The sequence below is a fragment of the Zingiber officinale genome, chromosome 7A (genome assembly GCF_018446385.1).
Source record: "Zingiber officinale cultivar Zhangliang chromosome 7A, Zo_v1.1, whole genome shotgun sequence".
In the NCBI taxonomy this organism is placed as follows: Eukaryota; Viridiplantae; Streptophyta; class Magnoliopsida; order Zingiberales; family Zingiberaceae; genus Zingiber; species Zingiber officinale.
Window position 1 is genome coordinate 1322798 of NC_055998.1, and position 19356 is coordinate 1342153.

Genomic DNA, 19356 nt, shown 5'->3' on the forward strand with positions numbered 1-19356 from the left:
ACTTGTTGGAATACCTACATTGAAATGAGAAGTATCTAATGGAGAAGTAAATAAAAAAGATTAATCAAATTGGGTAATGTCAATTTGGGATGATTGATTTAATTTAACGAAAGTTTTTTTATTGATCACTAGGATAAATCGAGAAATATTCATAGCGGGAGTCTGAAATATCGGTCTAGTCCCACGAAAATTTTTCATCGACCATTAGGATAAATCAGGAAGCGCTCGTAATGACAATGTAGGAGCCCAACATCTTTTAGTTGAAAAAAAATATTTATATGATAATCTGAATATCTTATTATTATACCATAGTCCGAGAGTATCTAATGGAGAAGAAGGACATTAGTCCGTTTGACGTGAGAAAATTGATTGATTTGTTGTGAATTTATGATATTTTTGTCTAATTTAATGTGTTTCTTAACTAATTCCATCTTCTGATTCGTCTCTACTGAAAAACTTGGTGCATCGTCAGGTACGCATAGATCTAACAGCCAAGAAATATCAGCCGTTGGATCTTATTTATTTGTATATTTTATGCACAAGATCGGATCAATCTCCTGCTTTTCCTGTCCATTTGAATTCAAAACACTCGTCGTCTCCGCCGCCGCAGATGTCCGCCGGCGTCCACTTTCCTATGGACGATCCTGACCTAGACGATGCCGAGCTGTGGGCTGCGATCGAATCAGCCGCATCTTCCAGGTCTCGGAAGCCGCTGCTTCCCCTCGGCCTCATCGAGGGCTCGAAGCCGTTCAGAAACCCTAGGCCGATCCGGAGGGCGGAAGAGTCCTCCATTGTTCCGGTGGACGGGGAAGTCGTGGAGGAGGATCTCTGGGACCATCGCCGGCCCCAGAAGATGCCGCGCTTCATGGAATCTAGTGCTGTGGAAGAGCGTACGATGGTCGTGGTCCGGCACCCGCAGCGGACCCCAATGATGGCGGTGTCGTCTCCCACCTTTGCATCTCCAGATCCGTCAAAGTACGTGAAGAAGGCAATGATTCCAGTGGTGGAAAGCCCGCCGCCTGAGGGGTGGAACTGCGTGGAGAGGGAGAACAGGGAACCCAATGTCGGTTTACATGTGCCGTTCCCTTCAGTGTCTTCCTTTAAGAAATACCAAAATTCTGCCATGGCGGTAATCTTTTGTCTTGTTTTCTTGTTCTGTTTTATTGCACATGTGATGATCGGCTGACCTCCAATTCTTGTCAATGTGCTTTACCTGACCGAAATTCCATCTTTCTTTTCTGCTGACAAATAGGTTGTTTTATTTTATTTCAATTTTCTTTCACACGATCTGTGGAGTTAAACTACTGTCATCCCAATCAGTTGGCCTAATCATTCAGTCCAACTTTATGTTTGAGAAACCAATCTTTGCTTTATCAGCATACAGGCTAAGATGAATGTTTCAATGGAGTACCTTCCTTGGATTCCTAGTTCATGCTCATTTCACCTTTCTGCTAAAGTTGTTTTTGAGGAATAGGTGTATTTTGCATATGAAAACCTAAACTAATAAAACAGATACAAAATTTTGGAAGGACAGAGTGTTGTAACTTATGTGATTCTAGTTTCTATCTAACCAAGTGATTTTAAGACAAGCAATAATGGAGCCATGTCTAGTTAAGCAATTCACACTCACTTTCTTTTCCCAAAAAACAGTTAGAGGGGACAGAACAGCTCACTCAATTTACTTAAGTAAAGTTGATAGTAGAACTGATAGTTTGAGAACAATATAGACTGTCTAGATAATATAAATAGGCATTTCGAAGCAAAACCAAACAAAACTCAACATGTCAGCAGCCTCAGAAGATCAGCAATCTGAGTCTTCAAGCCATCTTCAGAGCGCAAAGGTTTCAGTGCCAAAACCTGCTTCAAAAGCTGAAGCAATAGCAGACAAAGCTCTAGAGCCATGGCTAATATATTGTGCTACTAAATAAGCTGCTATAGGTTTAGAGCCTAGCCCAAAGCTTAATTCATTATTAACTGCTCTGGTTGTGCACCCTCCCAAAGTCCCAATTCTCTGGTGGTTCTAGTATACAATCTTCATGGTGGCTCAACAAAATCTCTGCCTGCCATTCAAGTGGAACTCATAAGGAAGTCAGTCCTATTTTCTGAAACAGATCTGATAACATTACATTCACCTTGCATAGAAGGGAAATTTGATCATATAGAAGGAAAAAGAGTTAAGAATAATTATTTGAAAAGATTGAAAGTATTTGATGCATGCAACCAAATAGTGTATAAGAAAGTGCTCAAAAACACTCAATAGCTCATTCTATTGAACTATGAAGGCATTTTTGCCTTTGTTTGAAAGGAAATTGTAAAGGAAGACAATTCATTAATAACTAGAGAATTGTGAGGAGACATTGGTGATACTGACATGGGCCATATATGAAGACTGAAGTAGGGAAGATGTTTTATTTTTTGATAGCTTAATCCGTCTACTGATGTATATTATTTAAGAATATTGAGAAATATGATTCAAGATTATTTTCAAATTTCAATTTCTAGGGTATTAAAGAAATGCAAGAGTCAATGGATGGCTATTGTGGATGGGGAGGGGTACAAACAATTGCAAAGAATGTGAAGATTAAGTTTAAGGGGTTGTGTTCGAAAAGCAGTCATGTATCAAGATTATGTCTCTACACTATATATATATATATATATATATATATATCCTCTAGCACCATAATCTATGAGAGGGGAATGCAAATGAGAGGAAAGTTTATCACAATTTGTTCAATGAATAACTTCTTTGCAAGTATTCCATCATTATTGTTTTCCTGTCTTCTTCCACTTTAGTTTTTCTCCTAGCAGAATATGTGTTTTTCTTCATCCTGTGGTATATGTTTTGATGAAAATATGCAAATACCACTAGTTTATCCTGAGTTTCTCAAGTCAAAGGAATTTCTAGTCTATACCACTTTCAAAATTTCACATATCTTGTATGGCCACTTGGTTATTTTGTTATTCTAATACAAGTAGTGTTTCACATGTTACCTGGTTTCGAAGTTAAATTCTAACTGAAACCAATTACATCCTTTATGTATTTTCATGTGCAGATTTTAGAGAAAACTGATTACACCGTGATACAAGGACATCCATTTATTAAGAAGTCAGGTAACTTGTGGAAGTTCATACTAGTTATTTTAATAAAGCTTGCTTCACATTCATTGAATCAGATGTATTTCTTTTCAGGATGGAGAAAAATCTCATTTTTCTTCAATCTCTCATTTGAGATTAGGGACAAGTCGATTGAGTTTGATGAGAACAGGAATGTTCAACGTGCTGAATTCATTGTTCGTGCATATATGAAGTACGTCCAACCTTAATCAATTAACTAGCTCCAAATCTCATGCATAACACGATCTTATGTCACTTCCCTTGTTGCGGATTCTAGATGCGGTAGGTTTGCAGACGGCTGGGGTTCATGCGAGCGGCGTGAAAAGAAGTTTATGAAGCCAAATCATGACATTCCTAGTACAGCTGAAACCCGAGCTAAAAATAAAGCTTGTCAGGTGATATTTCTAATTCACCTGGGCTTCTTTTTTACAAACTTCATTAGTATAAAATATTTTGAATATGCAAATAGAGAAATGATATAAAGTAGTCAATTTAGCTCATTGTAATGCAAAGCCAGTATCTCAACAGCTGGAGAAGTTGAACTTCTAAACAGCCCTAAAAAAAATCCCAGTAGCTTAAGATGTTCTTTCTTTTTTACTTCACGTGGATTAAGCACTGATCGTAGTAATATTCTTCTTTTTCAAAAAAAAAACAAAAACAAATATGTTAGATGATTCGTTGATGTTGCTAGGACTTTGATATATCTCTCTCTCTACTTGCATTAATATCCTGTAATTTTTTGGTTGCTTATATTACGTAGGATCTTCTTGGAATTGGAGAGTACCGACCAGGTGTTGAGAATGGCATTCGATAGGCCAAACAACTTGTTTGACAACTCAATGTTATTTTTCCCTAACCCTTTCAAATATTAAAACAATCGAAAACCAGGATGGAAATGAGAGATACAGAAGGAAAAATTGCTTTGTTGTTCGGAGTTAGGAAAAATCCTCAATTCTGTATAAACAGGTGTTCTTCATGCCTCTAACATCATATACTGTAATTTTCATCTGCTCATCAACACCTGCTAAATTGTTTTCAATTCCCAAGTAGCTCCAGATTTGTTGTAACATGCCGAGTGACCTAATTGTATCATCTTTCACCCGTCTTTGGAAAATTAGATTGATTGGTTCAACTGGTTCAAACGAAAATAGATCGCAAGCAACTGTTCTAAAATAGAACGGAGCCTGTCAAAATTAGTGAACATAAGTCTTTCTTGTAAAATTAGACTGATATAATCAATCGTACTCGCTATAGGCATATGAGGATTTACTGACCAAATACATGTTGGATTGTGTTGATCTTGAATCCTTTAATGAGCTTAGGTCAATAACACAAGTTCACATCCAATAGGTCGAGCTCCTAACCTACCAAAATATAGTAGCTATTTTATACCATTATAGAAATTTTCATTTTCATAATTAAATTGTTTTATTAAAGTTAAACTATAAGCACTCTAAGCCTAAAGAAAAATTATATATTTGATCAGCTCTTCGAACCGATAATACATTTTACTATGATATTATTGATTATATTATTGCAAGTCTAAAGAATATTATTTCGATCTAAGCAACTCAACATCAAATTTAATGCATTGAATTTAATGTGCGTGATATATATGTACAACACAGTCATCGTAAATTTGCAGAGGATAAAACTTCAGGTTTAATTTTATCCTCTAAATTTGCAGATGAATAAGTAATGGGGAACCAGGGCATATATAATTACAATATATATGTTTTAAATATATTATTATTATTATTATTATTATAATAGTTCCTAAAGAAATAGGCTAAGGAAGGAATCCCATGGAGATTTGAGTAATCCTCAATCAGCATCATATCTGTTATAGATTTTCTTTTTATATAGAAAAACTACTCTATAGAAAGTAGGAATATCTCCTATGTACACATTTTTATATATATTTTTTTTCTTCTTGTTATAATTACGTATATTAAACGGACAAGCAATTCTTTGTACAAACAAAGAGGAACGTTGATTGTTCCACGGGTAGGCGTAGTTGAGTTGGTATATAGTAAATTTGTATTTATAGATAAGAGTTTGAGTCGTAGGTATAGCAAATAATTCTATCATTTAGGAAATCGTTCAGTATCTGATTTATCTTTCTTTATTTCACGGTGAGACCAATGACCAAGAACACTTGGAAGGAGTACTATCACATTTTGCATCAAACGAGGAACGTTCACAGGATCAGACTTTTGTAGGAACAAGAAGAACCAAATCTGTGAGCATCCGAGCTGCAAGCACTGGCTGCGTCGGACTCAAAGGGAATTTTTATTGGCCGTTCGACAACACAGTGCCCCCCATGGATAAAGTGCGTGTTTATTTTCTGCTCTTTGTCTACTTGTGTCTTTTTGACTCGAAAGTGATCATGACCTCACAGAAAAACTTGTGGACCTTTTGACTGGATTCATTATATATATACACGAAAATTATATGTATATAATCATTATCTAAAAGATAGCACAACTTAATTTATTATACAGCCGAAAGAAAAGAGAAATGATTCATGAACGAACACTGTGTTCTGGTTAGGACGGTAAATGAATCATGTTCATGAAATATGTTCATTTAATATATATAAAATTAATTAAATAAATCAAGTTAAACTTAAATAATAATTTTAAAGAATTAATTTATTTTAAATTTGAGTTAGGATAATTACCTTATCAAATCAATTTAAACACTCAAACCTCAACTCAGCTGAATCTATTTACCTCAGTTCTGGTTGGTGTTTCGAATCATCTACGCGTCAGAATATTTATATATTTCTGAAACTGAGTGGGCGGATGATGCACGTAAATCCAACACCAGCTATGCCCTCCTCATAAACAAAGTAAAAGATGATCCCCCACACATCACATCAGATTCCACAAGCACGCTGTCCATGGCACAATGGAGAGGACCTCCTTGAATTCCAAGCCAGTGTTACTCCCAACATTCCAAGATTCCACCATCAAATCGACAATCATAGAGGAGCCTTCTTAAGTAGCTTCAATTGTTTATTCTTCATTTAGCTTCCCTTCTGTCTTGGCGCTGCATGCCTTGTCATTTCCTTGGCCTTCTCGCCATTACTTTTACATGAAGCATCACAACACGTACATATATTGTTTAAGACATTTACCAATGTTGTTTCAGTGCTCAGGTACCAACGTTGTTTGTTTTTGTTTTGTTTTTGTAAACAAAGTGGTTAATATTCTTTCCAACAGAGTTAACATATATAAACCTCTGTAAAATACTAAATTATAGAATGATAAGACATTCTTTCTCTTAATATCCTTGATAACCCTTCTATGACTTCCACAATCATGTTTAAGCCTTGTTTACGTTTCTTAAACTCATTATTGTAATGAACACGTACATAAGTTCTTCAAATTCATTTGTTATAAAATAATTGGGTTTTCTCATTAATCTTAACGCATACATAACCACTATGAGAACATGGGTTAATGAATCATACTTGATATAATTTTGTGAAGTTCATGAATCAAATTAACTTCTGTTTCAACAAGCTTCTCCCCATTCTGCTTTCTGCAATTCTACTATACCTCGAATTCGAGTTTGATTTTCCTTTTCACACAAACTGTTTCTCTTATCCAGTTCTGCATCACTTCCCACTACGTACGTGATCGAGCACGTTGAAGCAAGAGGAGTTTCTTCCTCGTTAAGCATACAACAGTACTCTACAATAGGATATCAATATCAGTATATATATGTACATGCACATCAGACGTCAGAATTAAGAAGACATGTAGTACTCATTAATTAACACAAAACGAATGTTCTAGCCTTACTATACATACTACTTTCCTTTAAACAAATATCCAATCTCCTGTCTCACAGAGTAGGAAGGAGATCAGGAGGTCCAACTCATCGTTAATCAATAAAGCAAAAGTTGCAAAGTTCATGCTTCCCTAGCAGAAGAATACTACATTATTTCAGACACATTGTGTGCATCCCACTCCACTGCATGCCATGCTGATAAACTTGTCTTGATGTAATTCTCTCTCTCACACACACATACACACAGAGAGATGCACTAGTGCAATGCACACCTGCTTGCTTTGGAATCAGTTTGCAGTACTTCTCGTACATTAACATTGCCTGACCTTTTTTTGCTTTTTCTTGGCTCCATCTCCTCTCAGATTTCCAGTTTCCAATTCTACTACGTTTGTATGTGCCAGCCACACCCACCCCTCACTGATCACATCTGACAATTAAAACCGAGCTGCAACTTCTCTCTTTTTTCCTTTTCCTTTTATTTGTTCATTATCACGGCCTCGGGCCACCTTTATTCTCTCTTGAGGGAGAGCTGAGAGGAGAACGGCCTTGGTGTTTGGGAAAGGCGAGAGGACCCAGATTCCTGGACCCCTCTCGAACAAATCGCTAGCTACTTCCTCATGAAGCATTCTCCTTCTTGGCCATTTCATCAAACACCTTTCTTTCTTCCTAGCATACATGCGTGCAATTTTTCTGCAACCCCATGGAGCCTAGGAGTTGGAATTAGGGTTTTGATTTTTGTGAGATATGGCGAATCCTTTTCACTAATCTGAGAAAGGGAAACAGAGTAAGACCGGAGTGATGATATATAGAGAGAAAGAAGATTGGCGGTTGTGTCCTCTCTCTTATTGGAGGAAGAGCCCTGAAATTATCTAACCAACAAGACACTGAGCAAATAAAGAGGTTGTCTTTCTGTCTCTTATATCATCTACATGTGTAGTGTAGTGTAGTTTGCATGCATAGATTATTCACTCATGCTTGAATTACCAATTGATGATAGAAGTTGAGCTTTAATCTTGTGCTGATAATATTTCTACAAATCTTTGCGTGCATACTCAAGCTTACAGTTGTCCTCTCCATATTATCATTAAGGGACACAATTGCTACACTATTAGTGAAATCACCACTAATATAAGTTCTTAATTAATTTTCACGAAGAAGAACATGTGCATGCGTGCATGGAATGGTGGTCAAAATTTGGATCATGAGAGCCTTAATCTGCAAGGAATAATCATACAGAAAAAAAGAGGGTCAAAAAAGGTTTCATTTGGCAATATATTGTTTCATTAAAGCAAGATTTGTATAAATATATAACAAGGTTGAAGAAGGAAGCTTTTCCAAGGAAATTTTCTTGAAAGTAGAGATCATTTTTTTTTTTGTTGAAGTGGCACAAAACAAGATGGAAATTCTAGAAAGAGTCCGAATTAGCTGGCCTTAAATTCAGCATATATATAGAAGTTTCTAAGTTTAAAGAAAAATTATGATTCCACATGAGAATATAAAAATTAATGAACGTACATAATTTGAAAAAAAAAATTGATCCACCTCGATCTTATCCAACAAAACTTCACATAGTAATTTCTTTAAAATTAAAATGCTGATGAAGGATTGAAATACCTACTTACTTAATTAATTAATTAAAAAGTTCATGTCCTTGAATTTTGAACGTATCGATGTTGATGAATATTACACAATGAAATATAACGCATTGAAAGAAAAGAAATTAACACCAAATTAATGAAGATGCACGGTAGCAATCTAATAAATATTAACCAAACTGTAATTAAGTTACACGGAAAGAAAAGAAATTAACAGTACCAATTCACGATCTAAATCAAGAACCTACATCTAGGAACAAGTTAATTAAAATTTCCAGTTGTTCACTTTTCTGGCAGTAACCGATCGATTCCAAAAACCCTAAGCTTCCATGTTAAAACTGGTATAAAGGCCACCAAAGGATCGGATCGGATCGGAGCTAGCCATGCACACAATTACATTTGTATATATATATATATATATATATATATATATATATATATATATATATATATATATATATATATATATATATATATATATATATATATATATATATATATATATATATATAAATTAATTAATTACCCTGATGACGAGTTGAATCCCGGGATATCCCAGCCACCGGCGGCGCCGCCACTGCCTCCGACATCGCCGCCACCGTTCCAGAATTGGTCGTCGCGAGAAACACCGAGATAGTTTCTCGGAAAGTTATGCGAGTGTTGGCTGTCTTCCATTTTTACAGAAGCGAGCTGGGAGATGAGCTCGGAATTGGAGTGCTTCGACATTGTAGCTTGCCCAGGGAATAATCCGCCGGAGAATCCACTCCCTTCCCCGCCGTAAGAGTATTGCCCGGAAATCGACTGAAGTGGCAGCGGCGGCGGCGGAGGTAGGTGGTGGTCTAGTATATTCCCACCTCCGAATAAAGGAAACTGTTGCATTTGCTGAAGCCTTAAGCTCTCGAGCCCCACGACGCCGGCGCCAATGCCGCCGCCGAGGTGGTAGTCGGCGGCGTCGACGGGGGGTTGCATGCCGGAGAAGCTCGTCGTCCCGAAGTTGAAGTCCGGCGGCAGCGGATGCAACGAGGACTCCATGAAGGGTAACTGCGAGTGGAAGACGAAATGGGACGACGCGATTGCACCGGAGGAGGCGGCGGAGGCCTGCGTGGCGGCGGCGGCGGAGGTCTTGGAGGAGCTGGCCGCGGCGGGCTTGCTGCGCTTGTTGCGGCGGCACCCTCCTCCGACGGGGACGCTGCGGAGCGCGCCGCCGCGGGTCCAGTAGCGGCGGCAGGTCTTGCAGAAGTGGCGCGGCTGGGAGAGCGAGTAGTTGTTGAAGTAGCAGAACTTGGTGTTGGTGGAGTCGCAGCGCGGGCACTTGAGCCCCGGCTCCGGCTGCGGGATCTTGGCGAGCCGCGCCTGGTCCGCCATAGACCCCGGCCGGATCGACCCGGCCGCCATCCCCGTCTCCGTCCGCTGCGCCGCTGCCATTCCCGCAGGCGGAAGCTGAGAAACCACACCGCTGCTTCCTTGCCGACGAGCTTGCTGCTGCAATTAATAGTCAATCAGCACATACATAATTAAGGCACGCACTAAAAGAAAGTCGTAAGAATTTTTAGAATTAATTATTTTTCTTCTTATGGCTTTAATTTTGGGAGTGAAGAAAACGGGAACAGAGAGGGAGGAGGGAAGCTCGTAATTCCACTCACCTGGTTCCAGTTCGGTGGATCAAGATAGAGAGGAACGGATGGAAAAACCATGTTTGCTATTTGGATTTCTCGATCTTCTTCTTTACTAATTCCTTCCTTCCTTCCTCCCTTTAATTTTGTTCCTTTAAGACTTTCCTTTTTGACGCAATTTTGATGATGAGGCCACAAGTCGCTGTGCTGAATCACAGCCACAAGCAGATGCCGGAGGAGGAGAAAAAGAAGGAATGAGGAAGAAGAAATCAATAAGAAAGAGGGAAAAGGAAGAGGCGATGGGTCTCTCCTGTACTCCTTTTTATAACACGGAATTAAGCTAGCGCAGTGTGCGTTTAGTAGAGTAGAGGGAGAGAGAGAGAGATAGATCCTTAGCCAATAAGATTAAAGAGGAATGGCAAATGCAGGGGATGGGCGGAAAGCTGAAGTGATGGCTGACAAGAGAGGATGATTCGAGAGTGCCATTGGCGTCAGGATTATCTGTGTGGAAAGAGCAGCGATACTGTGAAAGGACGTTGATTCTTCTTCGACCCGATCGATATATATACACACAATATACACTTTAATTCCACCGTGAACATCTTGAATTAGAATACCTTTGGAACTTTTAACAGGTACGTATCACAGTGATGTTGAAACAGAAAATGCTGATAATTGAGGTGAATACTAATTTATATTTAGTAGAAAGATTTAATTCTCATTAAATTAAGGTGAAGATCTTATCTATTATTAAATTAAGTAGAAATGGACTTGAAATCTAAGATATGCACCTAACTTTGTTCATTCGCATTAGAATAAAGCATTTGAAGAGGTAAAATGAATAATTAAAGTTAAATTTTAAAATAAAAAAAATTGTTTTTAAATATTGAAAAAATAATTTTTTGAAAAGAATCAAAACCTAATTTTGAAATTAATTCCAAAAGTTATTTGAAAATTTTAAATTTTCTATATTTGTAAAGAAGCACGACGAGAATTTTTTTTCAGGAAAATGGATAAAGCACATTAACCGAAGATTTAATAAAAAAAAAAGAAAAATACAACAGTAAAGTAGAGAAAAATTCTCAATCATAACTTGAATTTTGCATGTAATTCTTACTCATAAAAAACTTTATTTCCACTTTCTGCATGTAAAGTTTTGTTTGCTTCAATTCCCTCATGCAAATATTGTGACCTAATTGCTTCTCAAATTTTTTAGGTACAAAAGGTCCAAAAAGAAGTATAATTTCTCTTAAATTCAACACTTTACATTAGAATCGAGTATATTTTTTTATTAAATTGAGCATATTTTTTTCCTATTTTAATATAATGTCTCCTAAATTCAGCACCATATAAAAAGAAAATCTAGTATATTTTCTATCCAATTAAGTATCATTAGTATATTTTCTATCCAATTGAGTATCATTTAAAGAAAATCTAGTATATTCGAATATATTTTCTATTAAAATTGCCCTTTATATTTTTTTAGGTATAAATAGTCTAAAAGTGAGTATAATTCCTATTAAATTCAGCATTTTAAACTAGAATCGAGTATATTTTCTATTAAATTGAGTACGACGTTTTTCCTATTTAATATAATTTCTCCTAAATTCAGTACCATTTGAAAAAAATCTAGTATATTTTTCATCCAATTTTGTATCATTTAAAGAAATTTTAGTATATTTTCCATCCAATTGAGGTGAAAAAAGAATCGTACTCAATTTGATAGGAAATATACTAAATTCTAATTTAATGTACTGAATTTAAGAGGATTTATACTTATTTTTAGATTTTTTATACTTAAAATATCAGAGACAATTAGGTAAGTATATTAGACTAGGGAGTAAAAATGAAATTTTTTTCCAACAAGGAGTACATGTAAAATTATATTTGTCAATGAAAACTACCTACAAATTTACCCAAATATAATGAGATTATTAATTTCTCATTATATTCCGAAAAATTATTTTTTCTTGAGCTTGGTCCTGTACGGTGTGGGACCGCGTAGGCACAGATCGAGCTCGACGTCTGAGCTGGATGTGTGCAGGGCGTGCCACCTGGCACGGCCTGAAACCCCCGCCCGGCTACCGCATTATGTTGGTCCCGGCCCGTTTGACGCAGATGCGGATAAACCGGAGATGAGCGCGGCCGAGAAGTAATCGGTGAGTGGAGAGTTGGGGGCTGAAGGTGGAAGGAAAGAGGGGGCGGAAGGAGGGCGGAGTTGGGAGGAGCTTCGATCGAAGTCAGCAGCGTGGCTGCCATGTCTGCTGGGATCTGCGGGAAGCGTCTAGGGTTGGAGGAATTTTTCGGATCTCCAGCTTCGCCGCCTCCGTCGGCCAAGAGATCGCGCTGCGGACGCTACGGATCTGAGGATTTACTCTCAGTGCTCCTCCGCATGTTCCCTTCCATGGATCGGGAGGTAATTCTTCTTTATTCTATCTCTCTGTGTTCGCACCCTTTGTCTGTTAGCTTCAATCTGTGTCCTTGCTATTTTATTTATTGTTAGAACTCTATGAGTCATTGACTGACGAGTTGTAATATTAAGATCAACGACTGATGTCTTGACCCCCTTTTTCTTTTGTGCTCTTTATCCTATCGAAATTACATTGATTTCCAGGAATGGACAATTGGAGAAAGTTTGGCGATAACGTTGATTGGTTGAAATTTTCGTCTTTGTCTCAAACCTTTTTGGGTTTCTGTAATTGAGCTACAAACATGAGAGGAAAATGCACTCTTCTCTTTTCATGTGGGTTTGTGAAGTTTCAGAGAGAATAGTTTGAGAAACAGGATTTATGAGTTAATCAGATTACCATCCACCTAAAAGGTATAATCTAGGGCTGTAAACAAGTAAAATCAAGCCAAGCTTTGTGGTTGTCTAACTTGTTTGATAAGGTGACCGAGAATCAAGCTATTAAAATGAATGTTCAAGCTTTGCTTGATTTCTTTATTATGAACTTGAGCTTGGTTTGAGTTTGGCTTAAACTTGATCGTTTGGATGTTATTGAGTTCTCAATTCAAGTTTGTTTGATTATTTGAAACTTTTAAATTTTAAGCTTGTTTGATTAGTTATTGAGTTTGATAATACGAATTTGTTTGTTCATTTTAAAACTTTATTTATTTATATAGCAAGTTGATAAGAATTTTATTGATGAACATGATTCACGAATGTTAATGAGATGAATACATATGTGTCTAAGCTTGTTCGTATAGTTAAATGAATTGTTTAAGCATGTTCATTTAATTGATCTTGTGTATATTGAACGAATATAAACAATCTCTTACCAAATCGAACACTAATCTTGTTAATGAACATTCGGTTCATTTACAATCCAAATACTTCTTCTCCGGCAACTAATTAGCAAGTATCAGGAACAGAAGCAATACTTACATTTGATATTTGTTAACCTAGAAAAAATTATGATAGAGTTCTAAGGAAAATTATATGGAGAATTTTAGAAAAGAGAGGTGTTAGCATAATGTATATTGAACTAATTAAGGATATATACGAGCATGTAATGACAAGAGTGAAGACCGAAGCGTTTCCCATAAAAATAAGGGTCAACTTTAAGTCCCTATCTTTTTACACTAATTCTAACAAACTTATTAGACACATCCAAGATATGGTAATGTTGTTCATATTGTTTGCATATGATAGTATTTTGGTAGATGAGACACATGAAGGAGTAAATGCTAAACTTGAATCTTGGCGGGAAATACTAGAAGTGAAAAGTTTTAGGCTTAGTACACTAAAAATATAATATCTATAATTTATGTTTAGTAATATTATAGACGTAATAAGACAATTGTTAAGACAGGAGATGACGAGTGATCTATAACTGAGAGTTTTAAGTATTTAGGATCATTTTTACAAAATGATGGAGGATTGAAAGAGATGTCTTATATAGGATACAAACGGAATTGTTGACATAGAGGAGAGTGTCAGATGTTTTTTTATGAGCGTAAAATGCCCCCAAGACTTAAAGGAAAGCGTATACTTAGATGACCAATAAATAATCCAGTTAGGCAATGTGAAACTATGACAAATGTGCACATTGAATGAGGAAGTGGAAAATAAAAAATGACTTAGTTAGCAACAATAAAAGAAAATAAAATTTATTTAAATATAAATGATGATATAGTAGGGGATAGAGTCCAATGTCGTAGAATGATCCATATAACCGACCCTATTTAATGGGATAATGCTTGGTTGTTGTTGTAGTATTCTTATTATTATTAATTTCCTAATTATTTTTCATCTTGGATTCAAGGAATTTAGAATATTTTGCAAGTTGTAGAGCAACCCTTGAGATAACTTCATACGACAACGTCTGACTGCATCACACTTTTCACAGCTAAGTTGTGGAAGTGCAAGTATGAGGATCTTTTGATGCCAATTTTTCCAACTGATGCATTTAAGTTTCCTTTTCCCCAAATCACACACCCTAGATTGTTTTTTTCTTCGAGCATGCTTCTCTTTGTTTTTTTTTTTTTTTGTTTTTGTGTTTTGCATACCCAGAATACCGTTGGTGTATGATTTGGAAAAAACAAAGCATGCGGATGAATTTAGAGGAAAGAAAAGAAAACGCAGGTGCTTCCGTTGGAAAATCTGCTGCAAAAGAGGCCCTCCTGGTTTAAGCTCCTTTTTCTTTTTAATTTTTTTTGATGGTTCAAGCTTAATCATATTTGTTAACAAAAATGTAATAGTAAATTTGCAAGACAGAAAGCTATACAAAGAAATTATTTTAAATGGGTGAATAGGGTCATCAAGAAGTTTTTGCAAAAACACCTTGTTGAGCATTTTTAACTCAAAAAATTGCTCCTGTCAACTTGAATGAAGAGGAATCTTCTTCTTATGCCTCCCCCCTTTGGTATATATTGTTTTTGGCCAAAATAAGTTCACTCCTTTAACCAATTAATTAAACTAAATAAGATTTTTTTTTTACAACTTTCACTCTTATAACCTGTTAATATTTTCTACTAAAAAATACTTAAATTTGAGCCATCTAAAGATATTTAGGAAGAAAAAGGAGGCTAATTTTTCCAAGCCATGGGTATCCCGTGGCAGATATTTTAGTGGTCGTAGTTAAATTTCACTTTCTTCAAAACTATGCGTGCTATTTTGTTCTCCCAAATCACACGCTAGAGGTATCTTGGATAAGTAAAAAGAGGGGTGTGATTTTAGAAAAAACAAAAAAGGTTACATGAAATGGAAACTTAGAAACACTCATTGGAAAATATGCCATACCATTTCGAATTTATTTTACTGCGCTATTCACTTTTTTATACTCACTGGGCCAAGAAAACTTGTTATATATCAGCCTAACTTTTAATTGCAAGTTCTTAGCAAATATTTATATGTGGTCTCCATTTTGTATGTTGTTTTACTTATATGAATAAATGCCCAATTTGGCATTGAATGCTGTTTTGCTTTTATGGACGAACGCCAAATTTTATGTTTCAAAATGTATTTCTTGCTGCTTTGGGACACCACTATTTTTCTACTCAAGTTATTTTTTTTGAAGATGTGTTGAATGAGTAGTAATTACAAATTTTGAGAGAGGTTTCCTACTTTTTCAGTTGATAAAATTTTATCTTGCCGTTCCATACCTTTCAACTAAGGTGTTTATCTGTAACTTTTTACCCCAGGTTGTTGAAACAGTTCTGAATTCTCATGATCACAAAATTGACAATGCCATCAAGAGTCTCAATGCTTTGTGCCTCGGTGATGGTTCCGTGAGTCTTGAAGGAGTTAACTCGATCTTAAAATCGAGTGCTCTGGAAGGTTAGTAGTACCTGCTCATTTACTCTGACAAGGGTCGATATATGTATGTCAGTTGAGTTCACTGGTGATACGCTAATTTGGTATGTGGAAGCTATGGGCATTGCTTAAAAGTTGACCTTCTATTGCATTACACTATTCAGGTGCTTCGAGGTCTCAGGCATTTGAAGATAAGGTTGGGTTCTCTCAGAATGGCGTAGGTTCTCAACCTGTAGAGTCCCAAAATGGATCTTCTTGGGTAGATTTATTTGTACAGGAAATGATGGATGCTGCGGATTGGGATGACGTTCGAAGTCGTGCTATGAAGATCCTGGAAGTATTTAAAGGAGATGTTGTTACCCGCACCTCGACCGCCATGGAGGTTGATGGTCTCCGCAAATATGCCATTCATGATATTATCTGCTAATTGCCCATTTTATCTATTTTTGTTGGGTCAAGCAGAACGAGAACAATTCCTCGAAAGAACAACTGCAATGTTTATTGAGAGAGAACCAAATCCTAAAGAAAGCTGTTGCAGTCCAGCATGAGCGGAATACAGAGAATGAGGAGAAGATTAAGGAGGTGCAACATTTGAAGCATGTGATTGGCCAGTATGAAGAACAAGTCCGGGCACTGGAGGTAATAACAAGTTGCTCATCGTTATAAGTTTTCTAGTTCAAATGCTATACGACCTGGCAAACGCTCTTCACATAACTTTCCAACTCGATTCGAAGATATTCTCTTTTGTAGAATGCTTAAACACCAATTGCCTTTTGCAGATGAGTAATTATACATTGATGGTACATCTTCAGAGAGCACAAGATGCCAGTTCCAATATCGACATGTGAACATTGCGTGACCATTTTAGCGAAGGAGACTCCCTTTACGTGACAAGTAATCGGAATAGGTATATTGTTACATGAGGTGAATGCGTCAACAAGGAGGTTTTTTTATTGTGCTATTGTTTTTGTTTTCTGTTTTATAGAAAGCCCTTGATTGCCATCTGTAATATAATACCTGCTGATAACTATTTCGTGTAAATTTTTAACGCCAGGGACAAATCATCGAACAGACAGTTGTCGAAAAATTGTTACGGAGAATCCACCAAATTGAAAAACAAAGCACAACAGATGATACTATCAAAAGAATTCAGTTGATTCGAGAGAAATGGAAAACACACACACCTATTTAATCTGGTGGAGGATGACAGTAGGGATTACACTTCAATAATGTTCTGGTGCCCTTCACACTTCTGTGAACAATTGATGAACAACGTCATTCTCTTTCTTCATGACTTCTTGCCAACTGCTCCATAAATTACACGACAGACGTCACAGAACAAGACAAAACCACGACCAACTCTCTTTCTCTCCTCTCCATCTCCCTTCCTAGTGTGCCCGCAAACCAGCCATGGAGATTACGGATCCAGCCACTCCTCGTCGGCTCTACAACAAACCGGATCAAGAGAGCTGCGGCGGCGGCAACGTCGACGGCCGGAGCAGTGCTAATAGCTCCTCTCGCTCCTTCGACTGCACCTTCTGCAAGAGAGGGTTCTCCAACGCGCAAGCCCTCGGAGGCCACATGAACTTGCACCGCAAGGGCAAGACCAGGCTCAACTCCTCCTCTCCTTGCGCCCAATTCCCTTTCGACGTTGCTGTCGCCGCCGCCGACGGAATCGCTTGCATGTCACCCTCTTCTCGAGCGTCGAAGAGCCTCGGCGAGGATGAAGTGGAGAAGAAGGGGATGTCCGGCGTGGTGGACGCAGAATTGGATCTTGAGCTCCGGCTGGGCCGGTGACGACAAAGTTCAAGAGCAGCGGAGAGTTATTGTAATGGTGAGGAAGTATGCAACTGTTCATCGATATAACGCGGGAATAATTAATACATGAATCACCAACACTTGATACTGGCCGTGATCATCCTGTTTGTTTTTAAAAATAATTTTTTTAATAAAAGGAAAAAATTCAGTCGACATATATATATATATATGGACTGATTGGTAGCAAAGTCCATTTGTTCAGATAGATCAATGTGGTTCTATAATATCCACTGATATTAGAATTATGGTCTTTCTAACACATTTTCACTATTTTGGATCTCAAATTAGCACATTTGTCGCCAAGTTTGTTGTTTATCGGATATAAAAAAGAGGTTTATATGGTGTCAGTACTCAGAAAGAATACCAAGAGGCATATGTAGCCGAAATAAACCTAGAAATTGTGAAAAAACGACGAGGAACCTTGGAAAACTATCAGTATGGGTTGTACCATTTGGGCAATGAACCTATACATTATACATTAAAAAAGAATAATAGAATTTGAATGTGTAACCTTACATAATGTAATATACATGTATTTGTAGAAAAAGATTCTGTTTTATAGTAGTATTTTTCCTTTTCCATGAATCTTAAGGTATTTTTAAAAAATGACCGATGATTCTGCACACTTTTCAAAAATCAACTCAACATTTTGTGATTTACAGAATAGAAGTTTTTCTCGAAAAAAAGTATAAGAAATATTCATTTATTTCTATGACAATTGATCCGCCGGTAAGCTCAGGGGATCCCTTTGAGGGAAGTCAACGTCATGTGGAGGTCAAAGGTCAAATGGCCGATCGGAAAAGGGGGACCGACCGGCCGAACGGGGTCTAAGCGGAAGCAAAGGCAACCCGACGGGTAGTCGGGTCTCCGACGCTCATGGTGAACAGGATCGCCGGGCCGAGCGGGTAGCCCGTTCGGCCGAGGCATAAAGCAGTATTGCTGTGAACAGTTTCATCCGAGCACACGACCTGGAATCTCCCGAGCGGATCAGTACCTACGTCCGGTCGGATGTGATGGGACTGCCGAGCGGTCGGACGCTCGGCGCGGGAACAGAAGAGACAAAATGGCAAGGGAAACATCGGGAAACATCTTCTGACAACAGGCATGTCCAACGACCAAGTCATATGCTGACTTGAACCTTACGACAGAAGGTTCTGCCGTCCCATCAGAGAGGTGCTCGGACTGTAGCAGTATGGTGTTAGACAAGCTCCTCTGACAAGCCCATATTGAGGTATGATAAGAGGACACGTATTCGCCTCGGTATGTGTGCATAAGCCTCTTCACAGCTCTATATAAGGGTTCTCACACTTCGCCGGAGGTACGCATTCTCTCGCATTCGAAGCCACTTCTGCATTCCTCTTGCCTGACTTGAGCGTCGGAGGGTCGTCGCCGGGAACCCCTTCCCGGCCTGACTTCATTGCAGGTTCGCCGGAGATCTATACGGTCGGTCAGAGATCCACGTCATCAGTTCGGAGAGCGCCACGTGCCCAGCGTCCGTTGATTCAACGTTCGGACAGGATCAACAATTATTATATAAGACGATAAAAAAGAATATTAGGTCGTTAAATTGATGGATATCTGATGTACTTTGTTGGCAAGCTGATCAAACCCCCTCTGTCGTCCGATAGGACCTCATTTGCGGACGAGATCTAGTCGATTA

The 19356-nt window shown here is 37.8% G+C and overlaps 4 protein-coding genes across 6 annotated transcripts; 3 read left to right on the forward strand and 1 right to left on the reverse strand.

Annotated features, from left to right (window-relative positions):
- Window positions 1–529: 529 nt before the first annotated feature.
- Window positions 530–5518, forward strand: LOC121999830. The gene is made up of 5 exons (XM_042554461.1): window positions 530–1129; window positions 3054–3111; window positions 3190–3307; window positions 3392–3509; window positions 3875–5518. Exons 1-5 carry the CDS (start codon window positions 611–613, stop codon window positions 3926–3928), a joined length of 867 nt encoding a protein of 288 aa, XP_042410395.1. The 5' UTR covers window positions 530–610; the 3' UTR covers window positions 3929–5518.
- Window positions 5519–6914: 1396 nt separating this feature from the next.
- On the reverse strand, window positions 6915–10468 carry LOC121999831 (dof zinc finger protein DOF5.1-like). 2 transcript variants are annotated; one of them, XM_042554463.1, is made up of 3 exons: window positions 10154–10468; window positions 9037–9989; window positions 6915–7681 (listed from the first exon to the last, which is right to left on the reverse strand). In XM_042554463.1, exons 1-3 carry the CDS (start codon window positions 10202–10204, stop codon window positions 7636–7638), a joined length of 1050 nt encoding a protein of 349 aa, XP_042410397.1. In that variant the 5' UTR covers window positions 10205–10468; the 3' UTR covers window positions 6915–7635. The 2 variants fall into 2 exon arrangements, with proteins under 2 accessions (XP_042410397.1, XP_042410396.1); XM_042554462.1 differs by having other exon boundaries at window positions 6917–7681; window positions 9037–9992; window positions 10154–10467.
- Window positions 10469–12236: 1768 nt separating this feature from the next.
- Window positions 12237–17849, forward strand: LOC122000696. 2 transcript variants are annotated; one of them, XR_006117205.1, is made up of 6 exons: window positions 12237–12539; window positions 15767–15902; window positions 16043–16260; window positions 16341–16517; window positions 16658–16785; window positions 16933–17849. XR_006117205.1 is itself a non-coding variant. In XM_042555119.1 (5 exons), exons 1-5 carry the CDS (start codon window positions 12381–12383, stop codon window positions 16724–16726), a joined length of 759 nt encoding a protein of 252 aa, XP_042411053.1. In that variant the 5' UTR covers window positions 12237–12380; the 3' UTR covers window positions 16727–16949. The 2 variants fall into 2 exon arrangements, 1 of the variants encoding a protein (XP_042411053.1); XM_042555119.1 differs by having other exon boundaries at window positions 16658–16949.
- LOC122001926 lies at window positions 17289–17675 on the forward strand. The gene has a single exon (XM_042556922.1). It carries the CDS (start codon window positions 17289–17291, stop codon window positions 17673–17675), a length of 387 nt encoding a protein of 128 aa, XP_042412856.1.
- Window positions 17850–19356: the final 1507 nt, after the last annotated feature.

Coding starts and splice junctions, on each gene's coding strand:
- LOC121999830 (XM_042554461.1), top strand. CDS start 611: ATGTCCGCCGGCGTCCACTTTCCTATGGACGATCCTGACCTAGACGAT. Junction 3,112..3,189: donor TCCATTTATTAAGAAGTCAG/GTAACTTGTGGA, acceptor ATTTCTTTTCAG/GATGGAGAAAAATCTCATTT. Junction 3,510..3,874: donor CTAAAAATAAAGCTTGTCAG/GTGATATTTCTA, acceptor TATATTACGTAG/GATCTTCTTGGAATTGGAGA.
- LOC122001926 (XM_042556922.1), top strand. CDS start 17,289: ATGGAGATTACGGATCCAGCCACTCCTCGTCGGCTCTACAACAAACCG.
- LOC121999831 (XM_042554462.1), bottom strand. CDS start 10,204: ATGGTTTTTCCATCCGTTCCTCTCTATCTTGATCCACCGAACTGGAAC. Junction 9,993..10,153: donor ATCCACCGAACTGGAACCAG/GTGAGTGGAATT, acceptor TATTAATTGCAG/CAGCAAGCTCGTCGGCAAGG. Junction 7,682..9,036: donor GGATTCAACTCGTCATCAGG/GTAATTAATTAA, acceptor TCCCTTTCTCAG/ATTAGTGAAAAGGATTCGCC.
- LOC122000696 (XM_042555119.1), top strand. CDS start 12,381: ATGTCTGCTGGGATCTGCGGGAAGCGTCTAGGGTTGGAGGAATTTTTC. Junction 12,540..15,766: donor TCCCTTCCATGGATCGGGAG/GTAATTCTTCTT, acceptor TTTTTACCCCAG/GTTGTTGAAACAGTTCTGAA. Junction 16,261..16,340: donor GCACCTCGACCGCCATGGAG/GTTGATGGTCTC, acceptor TGGGTCAAGCAG/AACGAGAACAATTCCTCGAA.